Source organism: Telopea speciosissima, chromosome 1 (assembly GCF_018873765.1).
Source record: "Telopea speciosissima isolate NSW1024214 ecotype Mountain lineage chromosome 1, Tspe_v1, whole genome shotgun sequence".
In the NCBI taxonomy this organism is placed as follows: Eukaryota; Viridiplantae; Streptophyta; class Magnoliopsida; order Proteales; family Proteaceae; genus Telopea; species Telopea speciosissima.
The window spans coordinates 86,471,239-86,490,566 of record NC_057916.1 but is presented as its reverse complement, the minus strand read 5'-3'; the positions used below and the strand labels follow the sequence as shown (position 1 = coordinate 86,490,566).

Here is a 19,328-nt window from a genome sequence, read left to right as displayed (position 1 = left end):
GGCCGTTTCCCCACACCCACGGAGAATGGGGGATCCCTTGCCCTCGGTTTTTGTGTTGGGACGGGTATGAGAATAGTTGGAAGGAGTGATTGGTTGGAGGAAAATTTTTTTTTTAATTTCTCCTAGTCTTTTCTCATGACAATTTCACTATTTGCCCAAAATTAAAGTTTGGCAAATTAATTAAAATTTGGGAAAGGTTCTCTAAGCCGCAAAGCCAAGGTATACCCTATATAGCACCTTTGTGCCTATTTCTTTCCTCTTCATATGAAAATGACCTGGTTTTCCTCTAATATACACCACCACCAAATATCTTGCTTGATAAGAGAACACTCTCCCATTAAAATTTGAATCTCACCGAACCCAAACCACACTTATTTGAATGAGTCAGTTGTATACAAAACACGTAAGTAGTGATTGATATGCATTCTTGAAATAGATTTTGAGTTCAAAATACATTCTGAAATTCATTTCTTCTTTATTTTCTTGCATCAAAATTCTTTCTAGATCTAGAATCTATTCCAAGAATACATATCAAACACAAACTTAGAATTAGCATCGATTATCAGCCTTGGTCGGGGTCTCTATCTCTCCTGAACAAGGAGGTTCCACATATTAGTGTAATTCAATGCAAATTAAATGGCTAATCCCCAAAGGAAGGAAGGAAGTGGGAAATCCGGTACGTGTCGGGCGATACGATACCGATACCTCAAACCATGAATGTGGAGCACAGAATAGTTTCCTTCCCTGTACGTGAAGGTTTGACTTATGGTTTTAGGGCGATACAATACTGATACCTCAAACCATGAATGTGACCTTAGCTAGGTGGGTGATCCCTACACCATTGGGTGGAGGAAAACTTTTTCCGCTATTTCTCACTATTTTCTGGTGGCATTCTCACTATTGACAAATTAATTAAAATTTGGGAAAGGTTCTCTATAGGTACAGGGTATATGTACTCTAGCACCTCTATGTTTATCTCTATCCTCTTCATATGAAATGACTTCGATGTCCTCTAATTTACGAATACCACTTTTATCACACCTTATTGGTATGCCCTCTTATCTCGGTTGATAAGAGAACTCTCTCCCATTAAAATTTTAATTTCACATAACCCAAACCAGCTGGGTTCTTCATCAACATCAATCAAAAGATAGTGAAACGAACCACACACTTATTTGTATGGGTCAACCGTATACAAAACACTTAGACTGTGGTTGGTGTGCATTCACAAAATAGATTCTGGGTCTAAAACGCATTCTAAAAGTCAATAATTTCTCTCATATTTTCTTCTATCAAAATTTGTAATAAATTCAAAATCGGTTCCAAAAATACATGTCAAACACAACCTTAGAATTAGTATAATTCAACATAAATTAAATGCTAGTCCCCCCATATTATCAAAAAAAAAAAGAAAAAGAAAATGCTAATTCCCCAAGGAAGGAAGGAAGTGGGAAGTAGGAATTATTGTTGGTCACGAGTTTTCGTCTAACTAGTCTAACCCTCCGTTCATGAATTCATTTGCTTACACCCAAATAGAATTGTTAATTAAGTTGGTATTGACACACCCTTGTCCCTCCATAGATTACGACCCTTGGCTCATCTGGGTTGGGCCCGGGGAACAGGGCCCATACCTTAAAAAAGGTCTAATTAATTACTGATTGATATGGTCATTTACTAGCATTGTCCGACTAATAATGGCAATCAAAAATTCTTGTCGAATCAGATTGGAATCAGTCGATTTCCTGATTCAAAAATGGGTTGATTTCTAGGGTTTAGATCTGAATATGATTCCTGATTCTGCTTGATTCTTGATTCCCAATTCAAAGATCGACTGATTTCTAAAGTTCAAGCCGATTATAACCGATATGTGCTGATTTTGACCTATCCGAGATTCAACCGATTTCAATTGATTCCCATAAAATCAGAATTGATATATAGGTCAAACCATTGCCAATTCCGCTTCCTCGAAACCTTGCTCGTTCTTCTAGTTCACTAGTCACTACTCTCTTGGGGTTCAGGAAACAGTAATCGAGATTCAGATCAGTCTTGTTCAGCTAGAATTGGTTTCAATCGATTTTGATCCAGATCTGATTAGAATCAATCGCAACCAAGAACCAGAGAAAATCGTAGTTTCTGTACATAATCAATCTGATCCAATCCGATCCGATTTTTTAGACACTGTTATTCTCCCATGTGTCTATCTCTCTTCTCCCCCCTATAAAATAACATCGCTACTTTTTATTGGGGAGTCCGAATCAACTCCCCACTTGAAGATGAGGGGAACAGATCTGAACTCTCCATGGGGCATGAATCCCATACATCCCCCATGGAGTGTTCAGATGATCTGACTACTCTCCAAGTGGATAGCTGATCCCCACTCTTTGGGGGGGGGGGGGTTGGGGCGACAGAGACACTTTCCTTTAGTTTTTATTCGGTTTAAATTCTTTAATGTTTTGTTTGTTCGGTGTATCCAAGCTGTATTCGGTTTGTCGTTGTAAAATTGAAATCCAAAAAATTAATTTCAATATGGTCATCTTTTTTTTTTTGGGGTTAAAGTTTCAATATGGTAAACTCAAATCGAATCAAATAATAATCGATTTATTAATTCCAATTTACACAATTCCATTCGATTTCAATAAACAATTTTGGTTTGAATTGACACTTTTACCCTCACCCCGATTACCTTCTTGTACTGTCACTTATGGATGGTTCCTATAAATAAAGGATTGGATGGTTGTCCTGACTCCTGACAAGTTAAGCCGGATTTGGTGATATGGTGAAACAAGGCCCACCAAACTCAACCCCACACCATAAGTGCATGCATGCCAACCTAAGTAAAGGGACGGTTTTGGTCTTATCAAAAAAACAGGGGCGGTTTTGGTGATGGGTCCCACACATTAGATCAATGATCGGCCAATACATGTTTTGTTTTTATGAAATTCTGTCGGATCCTAGACTGATATGATCCGATACAGATGTATTGGTATCAGTATTGCCGAAGAGCGATATGGCCTAGCCTCCGATATTGATGCCAATAACCTTGGTGCAACAAGAAGCAAAGTTGTGTAATTAATATGTTTTCTTATGCCACGTAAAAGGGTATCATGATTCGTGACCGTTCAATTATTGAATATTTAGGAAATGAGATGAATTGATCATGTGTGGAATTTCATATTCAAATTCTAACTATTTATCTTCCTATATGCATTAAAGAAGACGGACCTTGTCCGAATGGTAAGGTTGCTCTATTCATTCTATTGTGACCCAGTGGTTGCATGTTCGAGGGGAAGTAGCATTTTCACTAAGTAGAGGTAAAGCTGCATACATTATGATCCTCCCTAGACTCTAGTTTCAAGTTAGAAAACAACCTCTTCACAAAGCAGGGATAAGGCTACATGGGTTATGATCCTCCCCAAACCCACAGAAGCGGAAGCCTCGTGCATTGGGTACGTCATTTTTTTTTTAAAATCTTCCTATGCATTAGTGTATTATCCTTGTATTTTTAATCATTAATTTCTTTTTTTCAATTTTAATTGAAATTTTATAATTTTATTTTATCACATACCAACTCTGTCTAGAATCTTGACTAATACTTCATAGTTATAATTCCATATTAAAAACCACTAAGTATGTGCAGATACAAACTTGTACATATAGGTTATATTGAAGAGAAGGTGAGCACATGACTTTCTAATCTTCCTCAGAGTTCTACAGCAGCTTTGGAAAGGAAAAGTCTCAATCATGGGTTTGTGGTGATGTGTTATGTTCTTAAGTCTTCCACTACTCAGACAGACCTGCCCTTCTCTCCAGAGTCAGTTCAGAGGACTTTTTTTTCTGTCATCAGACCCATAAAGATTCGGCAAAGGAATCTAACTGCAACTGATCCTCTTCTTCTTCTTCTTCCTTTTTCTTGAGGAGTTGTAGATACTCCTGGTACAGCTTCTCAAACATGTTTTCCCTTGTGGGAACTTGATCAGATTCACATCCAACAACACAACCATTCACAATGTCATTAATATCAGATGATGAAAATGGGAATGGAAATTCTACTACTTCTGTACCAACAACTCCATTGTCACCTTCAACTACTCCATTATAACTACTAGAAGATCCACTCACAGTACTGTGGTATTCGAAACTGTTGTTCCTTGTCATGGAGAGAGATGTCAGCCTGATGGGTTTTGGGAGATGGATCTTAGTTTCTGTTTTATGAATCTGATCTCCTCCTCCTCCTCCTCCTCCATTATTTGCTCTACCCCTGTTCTTGCTCTGTTTTTGATTCTTGTTGCTGGTCTTTCTCTTTCTGGGCTCACGTTTAGTTTTTTGGTGGGCATTAGGATTGTTCCCCTGGTTCTTGAGCTTTTTGCTGAGATGGGTATTCCAGTAGTTCTTGATCTCGTTATCAGTTCGACCAGGCAATCTTCCTGCAATCAAAGACCATCGGTTACCCAGAAGTGAATGGAGTTTGATGATAAGGTCTTCTTCATCTGGGCTGATGTTCCCTCTCTTGATATCAGGTCTCAAGTAATTCATCCATCTTAACCTGCAACTCTTTCCACATCTGAGGAGCCCTTTGATGGACAACCAAAATGACAAACAAGCAAAAGATAAGTAAGATTTGTGTCTCTGAATAGGAAGCAAACAAGAAACTAACAATAGCCCAGATGCAATCCCTCCTTTAACCAACATTGACCATCAATATAGCCATCACCACCACTTAATATCAGAAGATCAATCATTGAGAAAATCATGGGAATGGTAATGGTAGGTATGATAATTGATTGTGGAATTTAATGACCATGAAAAAAAAAGAGAGGAGCAGAGTGAGAGAGAGAGAGAGAGAGACTGTGTGTGTTTGGTGGGTCAGATTATGATATTCAGGACCAAAGAGAAGAAGCCATCAAGAACCAAATGATTTGAAGTCTTGAAATTAAGGAAACAAATATATATCATACCTGCTTTTTTAGGTAGAGATCTCCACTGGCCTTCACCATGAGCTTGGATATAATTAGTGAGCATTGTATCCTCTCTTGCAGTCCATGGACCTCTGTGTAAACCAACTTTAGAACAACAAGGGGCTCTTCCCATCTCCCTTACCTCTGTTCTCTGCAATCTTAACCTCCAAAGGGAGAGAGGAGAAGTTAGCAGAAGAACAGAGAGAGGGAGAGATGCCCAAATGAGCACAAAATGTCACAACCTTATGACCCTTTTTAAACCATAAGAGACTGTAACTCTTGACAAATAGTTATTTAAGAATAGTAAACATGTGCTCACATAATTCTCCAACGAATTACGTATTGGGTTTTTTTTTCTTTTTTATCTCCAAAGGGCTATTCGAGGAAATTGCTCACTAGACTTTTGGTAGACAAAGATGTGCTCAACGACCCTTCTTCATCACCATCTATCTGCCCTTCTCCTTCCTCTCTCTCTCTCTCTCTCTAAATCAAGTCCTTCTTTAATAAATCTTTTCAAGAGTACATCTATTATCGCGTGCACGGCTTGCATTGCATGGCAACCGATCATTCTGCTAAGAATCAAAATATCAAAAATACCCATTCTCCTTTGAAATTTGAGCTTGATCGTTCTCCTCTCAGGTTCCCTGCCCGGTCAGGTGTGCAGGTTCCTCTCATAGGAGGGGTGGAAATGACAACCTCACCCCCTGCCCAAACACATTGCCCAGGTGGGGTGAGGTCGTCATTTACGCCCTCCTATGAGAGGAACCTGCGCACCTGACCAGGCAAGGAACCAGAGAGGAGAAAAATTCGTAATGGACTTGGCTTTCATTTTTTATTTTCATGCATGCATTCAAGGACTCTCTCTCTCTCTCTCTCTCTCTCTCCCCCCCTTAACTTTTTTTCCATGTCTAGAGTATTCTTTAACCAGTTAGTTCTTCTCTTATGTGCCTTAATTTTTTTGGAGCATGAGCCAGAACTACAAGAAAATTTTCTTTATCTTTATGGATAACTAATCTATTTTCAAATAAAGTTGAGAAACTACCCCAAGAGACCGGCATTCGATCTAATGGCTTCAATTTTGAGTCAAATCCTATTCTTTTGATTTAGAAATGACTACCTCTTTTTGGACGATAAGCTACCTCTTTTTGGACGCGTGAGGGGCAAACATTGATTTACATTGGAATAAGTTCCATTTATGCCGTGTGACGATGATATACCTTTTTAATTGTTGAGTAGATGAATGCCCACAATTTAGTATGATGTTTTTTTTCTTTGTTTTTCTTATGATGCATACCAAACTAGTGAAGTGAGAAATTATAACTTTTTTTTATTATCCGATTAAAATAAAAATAAAAAATTTAATAATTTAAAAATAACTTATTATTATGTCATTCTTAAGAACCATCATTGTCTTGCACACTTTTTGAATATGCATCATAAATGAGAAGATTTACCCTCATTGACATGTTATACTAAAAAGGTTTAAAAAAAAAATAGTAAGATTATAATATCTTTTTCACCAGTTTTAGTTACAACAAGATTTTCTCCTTTTCTTAATAAGTTGTTTTTCAACTCTCTATTTCATATATTTTTTTTAAAAAGGGACAGATTCTCTAAAGTTTGTAGGCAAATGGATATTGCCAAGCTGCAAATAAGCCAACAAACCAAATTGTTTCAACTTGTTATCATCACTTGCTAACATTTAATTTTTGCAACCATACATCATTTTCGCCATTTCGACAATTCAAATAGGGCTGAAATTTCATGATGGTTAAGAAAACCCAATGGTCCCCATTCATACATTTAAGTTTCAATTCAATCAAAGTTGTTCTTATTGTAAGACAAACCATTAAAAGTTTCAGGATTGCAAAGAGGGAGCTTGGTATAATAAGGGATTAGATGGACATACATTGGAGAGTATGACACTGCATGAAACATAAAATGATTGATTTGAAACTGAAATTTGATATGTTGTTAATCTATTATTCCCAAAACAATACTTATAATACAAACTTGAAAGTTTAATAAATAATATTCAAATTCAATGTGCATGTTTGTGTCATCATGAAATTTGAATTCATATATATGCCAAAAGAACAAATCATTCCTCCATGTGCAGTAGATAATAGCAATCAAGGTTATGTCAAACTAGATGTTGAAATTGTCTATGACAAAAATGTTTTTGTTTAAGATGTCTCTTTCTCTTTAATTGTTTGAAAGGATTCCAAAAGAAGTCATGGAATCCAAGCAAATTATAATTTGCATTTTACATGTTAGTAGGTCACTTGGATAATAATTGACTGCTTAGAGAAGAAACGCGTAACATTGCAATCCCAAATTCAAATGCCTGGAATTGTCTCCCGCTCCAACTACAAGCCGAGTCCGACTGAGAACCCATAATTGTTTTTTCTAGACCAAAATATTTCCCTGTAGAACAGATAAATACTTCTGCTATGAAGGGTCGTGATAGATGATCCAAAAGTCTCTTACGAGTCAAGCCTTGCTATGCAATTGCCAGCCCAAACAAAGGTAGAACATAAATTGGTGTAAGAAAGTATGCCATATACCTTCAAGAGATTTCTCATTCCCAACTGCTATGTTTGACAGGAATTTTGGTAGTTTTCATGATTGATTTCCTTCGGCAAAGGTGTGTAAAACAATTTGAACCATTTTAGTTTGGCTCAAGTCTGGTGGGAATAATATTCGATGACTAGCAAGCAACTTATTTATTTTCAAACCTGTAGTATTTCGATTCATGTGATGTAAAAGAGAGCTTTCTAGTCTTGCAGGCAGAGGTGAGCTTTCTGACTAATCACTACGGCATGTAGGAGAGGTGATTAACTAATCCCAGGTATCTCTGTCTGTCTGAGGCTTGTGATCAAAGGTCCAAGCCGCTTGATCCAAGCCCCACGCAGAAGACTAGTGCCCAGATGCAAGACTTGGGGAACCAAGAATATCAGCATCAGATGCAGTTTAGTTCTTCCCAGATCCATACCTGCGTTGTATTTTAATGGGAAGATGGCCAAGCTCCACTGACAACGTTGCTTCACTGCCTAGCCAGTCGCCAGGAAAGCAGGCAGAGACTCCACAGGGAACTAAATCCACAAGAATGTACCTAAGATCTTGATCTGCTTCCCCCATTATCCTCCCTGTACAGTGCATGCCATGGGCTGCAAAATTAGAACAAATCAAACTATCAGCATCCTCTCACAACCCATTCACCCCCGACACAGGGAAAAGAAAACTGGGTTGCCAGTCGCAACCCTCTTCAATCAAGAACCCACTCTAAATGCTTTCAAACAAACACATGTGAGGCTAATGAACACACAATCAATGGCACCAACCCAAATCTGAATAGTGATCTACAACAACTTTAAAGTAGATAAAATTTATATTGATACAATGCCACCTTTGTGTACAATTTTCTTTCAAAAGTAAATCACAGTATAAATATGTAATAAATGATGAAAAAATACACAACATGATGTGAACCTGATTAGTGACAGACAAAATGTGGGAACTACCAATTCAGGAAAGGGAAGCCTTGTGGGTAGAGAGTGTAGAGCCAATGGTGGATGTCTCTGCTGAACCACTTAGACCAGGAGCAATAGGCAGCACACAATACAGGAAAGCGGCACTGGAATTGGTTACCCAAACTTCGATTATCATTGTATCCCTGACATCGCAACCCACATTAATCACCAGAAGTCCAGCAGCCCAGTCACTTTCTAAGGAGACCCTGCCCACCCGGATTCCTGCTATCACTACAAACCCAATCTGAAAGAACAAACTCCAAATTTCGCAAAACCATTCAGACCAGCCAACAATGTCACGAAAGGTGCTTGTTCTTAACCATATCTCCCATCAATGTACTCCACCCACCACCTCTGCCCACTTCACCATTCTTAATAAACAATTGTTCCATAAACCCTGACATTAATATGCACAAAATCTTCACTGACCCTTCCTTTGCTTCAGGCAGCCACCACCTCCTCCACTAAAAAATAAATAAAAGAATCATATAATTAAGCTGGATTTCCAAATCCAGAAGAACAAAATCTGGCCTCTTTTTTTTCACCAGGCCCATTTATACAACACAACCATGGATACCTCGCCACCTTTCATGCTGTCAGAGTCTAATTAGACTATATTATAAAACCTATACAAGGGCCCCAAACAGAGAATCCCAGTTTGTCAAAACTTCTCTACATTTCACATGCCCGTGAAGTATCAAACCTGTATTTGCTGAGGCAGTGGATGCTGATAAAATTTAGAATTGAGCCCACTCACAAACACCCCACCACAACTTGACAACGCAGCACAACCTATCATTTCTTTCACATATTTGGGCTGGACTAATGAAAATCTGCAGCATCCAGCATAAGGGGCAGCAACGTATGTTGAAACGCCCAACAGTAAAACTCTTTCCAAAAGGCATCCTGAGCCTATACTTTCAAAGACGAACCGGCAACCCATAATTGAGGAACGATCGGATACGCCCATCCCAGCCTGCAGTTACGATCACCAGACCCCATGCATGAGAACTGAGTGTGCTCTGGCAGGAAGTCTTTAGAAACTTGTATTGGGATTTACACACTGTCGATGACACGGACAGTGAGCGTGACACAGGAAGCATCTCCTCAGGCCATGTGGCAGAGCCTTTTGGTAAAGCCTCTGAAAAGAATCCATGGCTCAAAGAGAAACGATCAGGTGAAGGCATTGGGAGGACATTTTCTGTCTTAGTAGCTGGTGGATCCAGCAGACAATGCAACCACCCATTTTCTGTCTTAGTAGCTGGTGGATCCCCAAATTTTTTAGGGGATGGAAGACTGTCAGAAACAGTTGAGCTAACTGCATCCCCAGATCTCAAGCCACACCAAGGTACAGCAACAGATGCGTTGTCAGAGAAGAAGCGCTCACAAGACCACGTGCTTTTTGACTGGGAGGTTGTGGGTCCATCCAGCCTATCACAGTTCCAGACATATACATTAGAATCCTCACTGGCTGAGATAATATGTTTCCCATCTGCAGTGAAAGATGCAGATCTTTGGCTCCCTACATTCCGAGGACCTGCAAGATAGAAATGTGCAAAATTTATTAATATTCAAGTTACATGTGCTAAGATTATGAGGAAGGAAAAACATCAAGTAGCTCGAAAATCACATCACTTACATGCTGCATCCTGGGCACAAGCATTGCAGTAAATAGTGTGGGATCCCCACAAAAATTTTATAGAGTAGGTCAATAAATTCTACACAAAATGGAAGGACTAAATGCTTACCCTTGAATTTGCAGACCACATCAACCCCATGAAGAATTCGTACTTGTGAATCAGCAGAGGTGACCATTACTTTGCTTGGATCACTTGGGGAGAACTAAAAAGCCAAGAATGAAGCAAAAAATTACATGCTTACTAAGATGTTCAGACAAACAAGACTATCGAGGTAAAAACAAGAGGGGGGGGAAATGAGATAAAGGAGGGATGGCTACCTGAAAGCCAGTGATCCTTTTCCAAGGTGACTTCTTTTTACTCTGTAAACATATTTGATCATCCAGTCGCAGAAGCTTATCTGATCCATGCAAAATGCAAACCAGTGATCATTAGGTGGGCAAATTTCTCTATCAAAAATTTTAAAAAATAACTATTCCTAGGCATATAAAACAACTAGATGGATTAAAGCTCCAGTTGTATTATGGATATTTGGCTTTGTCTGCAGTATCGAAGCACCCAAGGATAAAGAACTTGGTGCCAACACTGGTTTCGACCAGCCAGAAACCAAGATTTCCCAGGTTTCGATCATATCTCAGTTGAAACCTGGTCTCGAAATCTTGGTTTTGAGGCCTGGAAGTTGTTTTTGTGTTCTGATTCTTGTTGTGCTGCCTATCTTTGACATTTTGAACCCAATCCATGCATTAGTTTTACATAGAAAACACCCAAACTAATGCTTGTGTTTTGACCCAAGTTTGATAGTTTATATTGTTCTTGGACATGGTATCAAATAAGTTTGATAGTGTATAAAGCTTTGTTGGAAACTTTTCATCAAATCAAGATTGCTTAAATTTGATTTATATTGAAGGAGTTATGTTCCAATCAAACTTAATTTGGTGTGCGTGAATGCTATTTAAAATCGTTTTGAATGGAAATGAATTTTTAGACATCAAAACAAATGAATATTTTACCGCTCTTTTGGTTTTTAGCACTGTTTTAGCATATTAAGATTTATTGAATAACATTTAAAAGTTGAAAATTGCACCTACCGCCGAAATCCAGTTTTGTTTTTGAATTGGGGGGAGATGGTTGATTTTTTATACTTTTAGAATTTGATATTTTTTAACTATTTTTATTGGATTCAAATAGAGAGGTATTTGCTTATTTATGAATAATATCTTAAATAAATATCAAATATAAAAAAAAAAGTTACTTAAATGAAATACCAAATATATAAAACATTTACTTAAATGATATTTGGCATAAATAAGTGTCTGTCCTAGTTTCGAGCCAGGTTTCCTCAAGTTTAGATGGGGATAAGTGAATTTATACAGATGTTCAGATCGAAACTTGTGAAATTAATTACCGAAATGCGGCCGAAACAGGGTCGAAACCAGGTTGAATTTAAAGTCGACCCAAATCTCGTCTCAGTAGGCTGCGAAACAGAGACAACTCGGTCGAAACCTGCAGTTTCAACCGAGTTCTTCTTCCATGGAAGCACCCCTCAACATCAAAAAAGATTAACAAAAAAAAACGCTACTAATCCTACACGCAGATTTAGTAAGTTTCGTGAAAGGTGAAAACAGAGACTTCCAACTCCTAGACCTCTTCCACACAATAATTTATATCAAACTAAATATGATACCGCATCAGCATCCATATTAGTTTGCTCAAACACACTTCTTCTATGATATTATATTACACCAGAAACAAAGAAAAAAGGTGAAAAAAATATATAAACAGCATCATATAATAAATGGCAAGGACTATCAAAGAATGCAAATTGATGCTGTTTTTAGTCAAGAATGAGGCTTTATTAACAAAAACAAGACACAAGTAAAAACATTTTCCAAGTGGCAACAGTAAAATTGGTGTATGTAGCAAATCAATTTCCCCTGTATAAAAGACTACTTCAAGCTTGGACTATGAGGTAGCAAAAATGCATGGAAAACAAATAAAGATACTAGCTGCATTTTTGGCTTTTGTATTCCAGGAACTAACAGTAGAGCATTTGCATTTTAAAGATAGGATTAAGTGTTTGATGCAGATTCATCAACGAAATGGGCTTGTTTGGCCACTTTCGTGGGCCTAAAACATGGGTAGTAAGATTGCACATGGGATTTCCTTTATTAGGACTTACATTTTATAATTAATTTATTTTTAAGTTGTTTTGGATTAGTTCAATTGAACCGGTTCTATGTGGTTCAATTTAAGTTGCATCTTTTATTTATTCTTAGCAAATGAGTTAGTGGAGTCCACATCAGCCTTAAGCTGATAACTCTTATCTTTTATTTCTTCAGCTAACTTGAGTCATAGGCTTGTTAGGACTCAAATTTGACTAGTTGTTGGTAGTAGAGTTGATGTAGATCAAAGCACGAAGAAAAGGGCAAAAACACTGTTCACATGAGCAATTTTATGGGCCCCACCAGGACAGCTGACTTAGAGGAGTTGATGTATCTAGGCTGTATACAAAAAAGTACAGCCACAAGTGCAGGGATTATCCTACACCACTACACCAGCAGCACCGTAGGTGTAAGGATTACCCTACTCCAGCAGTGAAAACCATGGTCTGATGTTAGGTTTTATTTTATTTTTATTATTAGACTTTTATTTAGTTTCATAGTTATGTTAGAGTTGTATGTCTAATTGGGAATCTTAGTAGTGTTGGGAATCCTAGTTGGACTCTAGTTTCTCTTTTTATTTATTTTGTCTCAGCCATTAAGCTATAATGCTATATAAACATTGTAATCAGCTCTTGAGAGCCCACGATTGAATGAATACAGAATTTGCTTTGAGCAATTGTTGAAATCCTGAGAGAGGATAGGTGAGAGGCCTAGTGTTAGATACCCATTCCCTTTCCCCATCCCCTTCCATCGGTTTAAGGTTTCAAGCCCTAATCTGCTTAATTGACTTCAAGGGTTCTGCTGCTGCTTGGATTTTTCTTCTGCAAGTATTCTCATCAATATTTTGGAGTTACATTCATTATATCATTGCTACCAAGGACCATCTTCATCAGCCGAACCAGCAGGGACAACCCCACCATCGATCCAAGAGAACCTAGGGTTTCCCAAAATCCTAAAGTGTTCGACCTCTGTTTTGATCAGGTTCTTCTATTTGGGGGTTTATTCTATGCATCAGGAGATTATTCAGCCCTTGCAGCATCAACAGGTTACTAGTTTGTGGGAATTCTGTTTATTACTTCTCTTGTTCACCTGTGGTTACCAATTTGAGATCCGATCATTCTCTTTCAACCAATTTGAGATCCCCATTGTTCTCTTTCTTGTTAACTGGAGGTTTCCTATTTGATCCTGCCTGGGATTAGACCTATGCTGGTTCTAGTCTTACATTAAGAGTTGGCTAGGGATTTCTCCAAGCCTAATCTCCAAGTCCAACTAAAACTCTCTATTGTTTTAAGGTTATAAAAGAAACATGTGTGGAGACCTTTTCAGACGCACAAATTTAGAAACTTTGCTGCTGTTGGATGCTCTTCTTCTCCCATGAAGAACTCATATGTTTCATCAAGAACCCCTTGTGTGTGATCAAGGTAGATTGGTGTTTGATCCAATAGATCACTTTGCGGTGTGAAGCCCGGGTGGATCGTTCTATTGCTCATGTTCTGCTGCTATTCTTGTACTGGATTTGTTGATCCTATTTTCTAGATTCTGCCATTTGCAACAGACCTTGAATTTTTCTGCAACTCATGTTCTACTCAGAATATACATGTTACATGTTTTTGAGATTAAGGAATCCGCCCATTAAAATCCTTCAAGATTTTGATAATATGTTCAGAAACCTAATGATGAACTCAATAAGAGTATGACCTATTACTGACCGGTCGATCTTGACTTATTTCTAAATTTCTGTTCTGCCCGTCCCTGTTAGAGCTTCTGTTTATGCCTGAATCTATTCTGGTTCCTTCATCAATTTTATTTCATGTTATTTCTCCATTTAGCAGAATGATTAAACATTCATAACCTTAATTTATGATTTTTAATTTCCCTAGTTAAATTACTATTTTACCCCTGGTCTTAATTACTGTTTATTACTTGATTGAATACTGATTTCAGGTTCTGTTTACTTCCTATTTCATATAGAATTCAGTATAGGTTGACTACCCTATTTCCTGTTCTTGTTTGTTGGTTTATTACCAAAGTACCCTTCTCCTAGATCTGCTAGGATTGACACCTATATTCTGAATTATTCTTTGATTTAAAGATCTTGTTATTGGTACTGTTTGAGTCATCAATTCAGTCCTACATTAGTACTACACTAACAAATGCCCATCAACAGGTATTTGATGGACTATAATGCAGAAGCAATCCACCACCCAAATCGTGTGGTGGGTATTCATTTGATAAGTATAGGTTCAGATCTTGTATGTCAGGGCAAGATCTGAACCTATTTAGAGTTTTAAGGCAGGATGTGGAGTTCTGGTTTAGCTATTGATTAACAGTTTGTTAAAGTTAAAAATATGGGTATACTTGTTATCTAAGCCCAGATTCCCTACCCCGATCCCTTCATCCCTGACTCTCCCCCTCCAGCCCAGATTCCCCCTAAGCCCCACCCCGACTTCTGACCCCTCATCTTCTGCCCACCACTCCCCTTCCCATCGCCCGCACCGAAGGGTGTTTGAGGAAAAAAAAATAAGGGTATGTTTGTCATAGGTTGTTTTTAGGAAATTTGAATCCTAACTTACTAGAAAAGTTGGTTAGCTGTCGGGATCCCTGTTTAATAGGAATTTGTTTTTCTTTAATATGTAACAACCCCCTCAGTCGATGGATGGGTTAGTTGAATGGAAATTTTGGATTCTTTGGCTTTGTTACAAAAGAAAGTGTGATAACCCAATCTGGCTTTTCTCTCTCTTCTCCCTTCTCTAGATTTGGTATCTTTCCCCCTCCCACTGCAGTTAATTTCTCCCTCTTCTTTTCCTCCTAATTCTTCTTTTCCATATAGAGACAGCACAACAGATTTTATCTCCTCTCTTCCCTCCTTCCATTGCATGCTAATCTAAGATCCTAAATTTCACTTTAATCTCTTACACAAAACCCATCGATTACCAATTTTTCTCTCTCAATCCACCTCACTGATCGGATATTTAAGTTTTTTTTTTCCGGACTTTTATCTTGAAAGTTAATTATTGAAATATGAGAAGTTTCTTCTTAAATTCTAGCTATTAGAACTGAGATCAGATCTGAGCAAACTTGGCCATTATATCTGATTGGTAGATCTAGGCAATATCAGCCCTTGAAACAGAATCTTGGAGATCGGCCCATCTCCTGCAGATCCATCTTGATCGATCTACATTAGTCTACCAAAGTCCAATCACATACCTGGTTTCACCCGATCACAATACACAGAAATCATTGCTTGGATACATGAGGAGAAAAGGATATAAATCAACATTTCCAGCACAAGTCACAAACAGGTATTGACCTGATTGTTGACACCATGGTATTAGTAGAAGCCTTAATTAAACTAATATTTTGTAGTCACCTAGAGAATGAGAACTTCTAGTGTTCATAAAACTTTTTCGAAGAGCATCAAAACAACTTGCCATCAATATTTACATGATATGATGTATCAAACATCCAATACACCTATTCATCCAAAAAAAAAAAACATCCAATACACCTGAAACCTATTAATAGGGTAAAATATACAGAAATGCCATCTATAATATATGGCACCAATTTGAGCATATATGTTTCAGCCTGAGAAGCTGAAATACCCCAGTAAGCATAAAATATTATAAAGGTAATACAGGTCTAGTGGATATCTGAAAGAGCATCACTACATATAATGGCAGTAATTTTCTGAGGAAAGGAAGATGTAGAAGTGCACGTACACATACCTGATGCATCATAAAAGCGACAATTGCCAGTCAGGGATCCAACAATCCCTCCCTGCAAGTTAAACTACAAATATTATTTACCCCAAACCCTGAGATACCTGAAGCAGCATCACATTAGACAAGATAACATATACAATCAACAAACCTGTCCATCCGGGCGATAGCACACAGCAGTGACTATTTCTCTTATATCTGTCCAATCAATAACATGACCAAGAGGAATTTTCCAGATTCGGACTTTTCCATCTATTGAACCGCTAATGAAGTAATTATTGTCCACAGGGTTGAACTGAACACAAGTCACTGCAAAACAACAAACAGATCAATTAGAGGTACAATTAAATTAAGCAGACAAGATCGAGCCCATAACTCAAGGGACCCAAACAACTTAACCAGAATGCACTAACTACATAGATGTCAGATAGATTTAAATCATCATCCTCTTAATTATTATTATTATTATAATTATTACTATTATTATTATGTTGCTGTTGTTTCTATAATAGATGCGTACCATAATTATTATGAAAGAAGACCTTGAGGCATCCATCGTATCCCACTCGCCACAATCGAACAGTTTTATCCACAGAGGATGAAAGCAGATACTTCACAATGCAATAGAAGAAAAAAATGAGTAGATCAAGAAAAATACAGGGGAAAAAAAATTAGCTGCTACTGTCAAACAGCTACCTTGTCCTTAGACCATGACAGATCCAAGACCTCACCACTGTGCCCATGATACTCATGGAGTGGTTTTTCAGACAGCCGAAAGACCTTTGGCGGTAAGATGACACAAGCTGTGTCTGCCGTTTTCCTGAGTGTCTTGAATTTACTCAGTTTCTCTTTATCCGCAAAAAGGGGAACCAGCTCAGAAGAGTGATTGATGGTAAAATATACAAACGAGGGATCAACATCCAGAATGTCATCTTCATTTGATCTCTCAGTCTCAATTACCTGCCATACACGGACAACCCCATCTTCACCAGCACTTGCTAGACACTGTCCATCAGGACTGAACTTCATTGTCGATATTGAACCCTCGTGAGCACATATTTCTTGTCCCATATAAAGAGCAGAGAGCTCCTTGGACCGTTTCCTGTAAGGACGAACCCTGACCCTCTGAACCCTTGTTGCCAAAGAAGAGTTAGAGTTGTCGGAATGGGAATTGCCACCATCTCCTTTCCTACTCACAATGCGGGACACGGCGACCAATCTCTTTAACCACCCCCTCTTTACTCTCTTAGCCTTCTCCACTACATTGACTGTCTCTAAAACTTCTCTCCTCATAAATTGCTGCACCAGAGGGGATAACCAGAGTGTTTTCTCGAACTCTTCCACAGTAACCAGTCGATTTGAATTGACTTCACGAAGTCTGCTCAGCATCCCATCCTGTCCTAATTCATCCACGATGAACACTGTTCCATCATCTAAGTTTTTAATTTTAAAGACACAATTCTCAGCCAAGATCCCATCTTCAGAAAAATCAGGAGCGCCGTTGGACCAACAAGAGATGGAAGACCGACTCGACTGAAACCCGTCTTCGAAATCAGAACTTCCCAGCACAGCCCCACTGCTCTCTGTTGCTCTATCGTTACCCACTCCGCGGTGAAGGGAGACATCTTCGGAATCATCACCAATCCATTTCAGGAACTTATTCCGGCGGTCACGAATGCTTTCTGGAATCTTAACCCAAACTTCGTATTGTGAACTATCAGAGACCCGATTTACTAGCCCGGAACCGGAGTCAAAACTGTCGCGGCGATCCGATCCCGAATCGTACAAAGAAGCGAGCTCCTCTCGGGATTCGAAGAATCGATCTTCTTCCTCTTCGCTGCGACTCCCCATGATTCCTCAAGTTCAACCCATGAAAACCTACTCAAGAGAAATCTTTTTAAATCCTCAGCCAATGTCTAAAATTGAACAAAAACACAAAAGAGAAGCCAAAAAAAAAAAAAAAAAAACCCAAGATCAGTCTTTCACCATATTATAAACGTAAGGTATAAAATAAAACACCCCACACAGATCCTAATCCAATCCCATTGAAGCTGGCTACTCTAAACAGCGAACAAAATCCCAATTCGGAACAAAAAAAGAAAGATTGAGAGAGTCCAATAAACCCTAAGTTGTAACAAGTACCCGATCTCCATCATAACTCAGTACGAGCAGATCAAAAGCACATAATAATAAGAACAAAAAAAAGACTCTAACGCGTTGAAACAATCAAGCATAGCACTTGAAGAAATGAATGAGAAAACAGTAGAATTCGACAGCACACAAGCCAAACCACCAAAATTTCAGAGAAGAAGTAAAAGTAAACAAAAAAGGTTAATTTCAAGATAGGCTTCTCCTACCTGGTTTCCATTAACTCTTCGTCAAACCCAAAAATTCCATTCATCCATGGGCCTTCCAGGTCTCTCAGAACCAAAGAAGAGGAGTAAACAAAACTGATAAAATAAGACGTTCATTTATAAGAGTCAGGTAAAATTTTAAGCCTTTTTTTAATTTTAAAAAAAACAAAAAAACAAAAAAACCTCGCAATTCGTGAAGAGAAAGAAAGCTGGAGAAAAGGAGATTTCGGGGAGGGGAAGTGTTAGTGTGAGCGGCTGCGTACTTCACTACCCAAAATGTCATCCAATCGCATTTTTCTTGCTCAGAATTCGACACTTGCATGCATGTGTTCAAGTCTTCAAGCGGTATCATATCGGTTCATTGGTATGAAAATGGGAATTGAATAGATAAATCGGCTGTGTTTGGTATCCACTCTTAGAATGTATTTTAGGTTGGTTTCGTATTCTAGATGAAAAAACAATTATTTTTATCATCCCAAAATATAAAATTGAGTTAGAATACATACCAAACACAGCCTTATTTTTGGATGTCTCGATCACATTGATTCTAGGGGTTTTTTTTTTTTTTTTTCCCCTCAGTAAATCATTGGAGGTTTTCTTAGATTTATTAGGCCACTTCTAATTTAACCTAAATAACTAGTTTCATTAAATCATGAGCTTGAGATGAAGTTCATCAATAGAGCTAGCAGATTTCCATAACAATCTTCCATGTAGCAAAAGGGCATGTAGATATATATATATATATATATATATATAGCTTCATGTCAATGTTGACCTTGTGGGGAAACATTTGCTAGGATGAACATGGATTTAGTTCACGGTATCTGTGATGATGGTATCAATTGTTGCTTTAACTATTGTTTCTGATTAAAATCCAAAACACCATTTTGCATTTAAAAAAAAAACAATTTTGTATTGTATTAGTCATGACCAATATCAATATGAAGCGATTGATACGGTCAATC

At 38.1% G+C, this 19,328-nt stretch overlaps 2 protein-coding genes across 4 annotated transcripts; both read right to left on the bottom strand.

The window, feature by feature from the left end:
* Positions 1–3,839: 3,839 nt before the first annotated feature.
* Positions 3,840–5,194, bottom strand: LOC122668424 (transcription factor MYB12-like). The gene is made up of 2 exons (XM_043864993.1): positions 4,956–5,194; positions 3,840–4,571 (listed from the first exon to the last, which is right to left on the bottom strand). Exons 1-2 carry the CDS (start codon positions 5,086–5,088, stop codon positions 3,841–3,843), a joined length of 864 nt encoding a protein of 287 aa, XP_043720928.1. The 5' UTR covers positions 5,089–5,194; the 3' UTR covers position 3,840.
* A 2,624-nt stretch (positions 5,195–7,818) lies between these two features.
* LOC122668411 (WD repeat-containing protein 44-like) lies at positions 7,819–18,430 on the bottom strand. 3 transcript variants are annotated; one of them, XR_006333910.1, is made up of 9 exons: positions 18,367–18,430; positions 16,706–17,887; positions 16,530–16,620; positions 16,161–16,318; positions 16,016–16,067; positions 10,446–10,525; positions 10,237–10,330; positions 8,448–10,025; positions 7,819–8,125 (listed from the first exon to the last, which is right to left on the bottom strand). XR_006333910.1 is itself a non-coding variant. In XM_043864980.1 (7 exons), exons 1-7 carry the CDS (start codon positions 17,858–17,860, stop codon positions 9,409–9,411), a joined length of 2,247 nt encoding a protein of 748 aa, XP_043720915.1. In that variant the 5' UTR covers positions 17,861–18,419; the 3' UTR covers positions 8,332–9,408. The 3 variants fall into 3 exon arrangements, 1 of the variants encoding a protein (XP_043720915.1); XR_006333911.1 differs by having other exon boundaries at positions 16,706–17,902; positions 18,367–18,415; XM_043864980.1 differs by lacking the exon at positions 7,819–8,125 and having other exon boundaries at positions 8,332–10,025; positions 16,706–18,419.
* Positions 18,431–19,328: the final 898 nt, after the last annotated feature.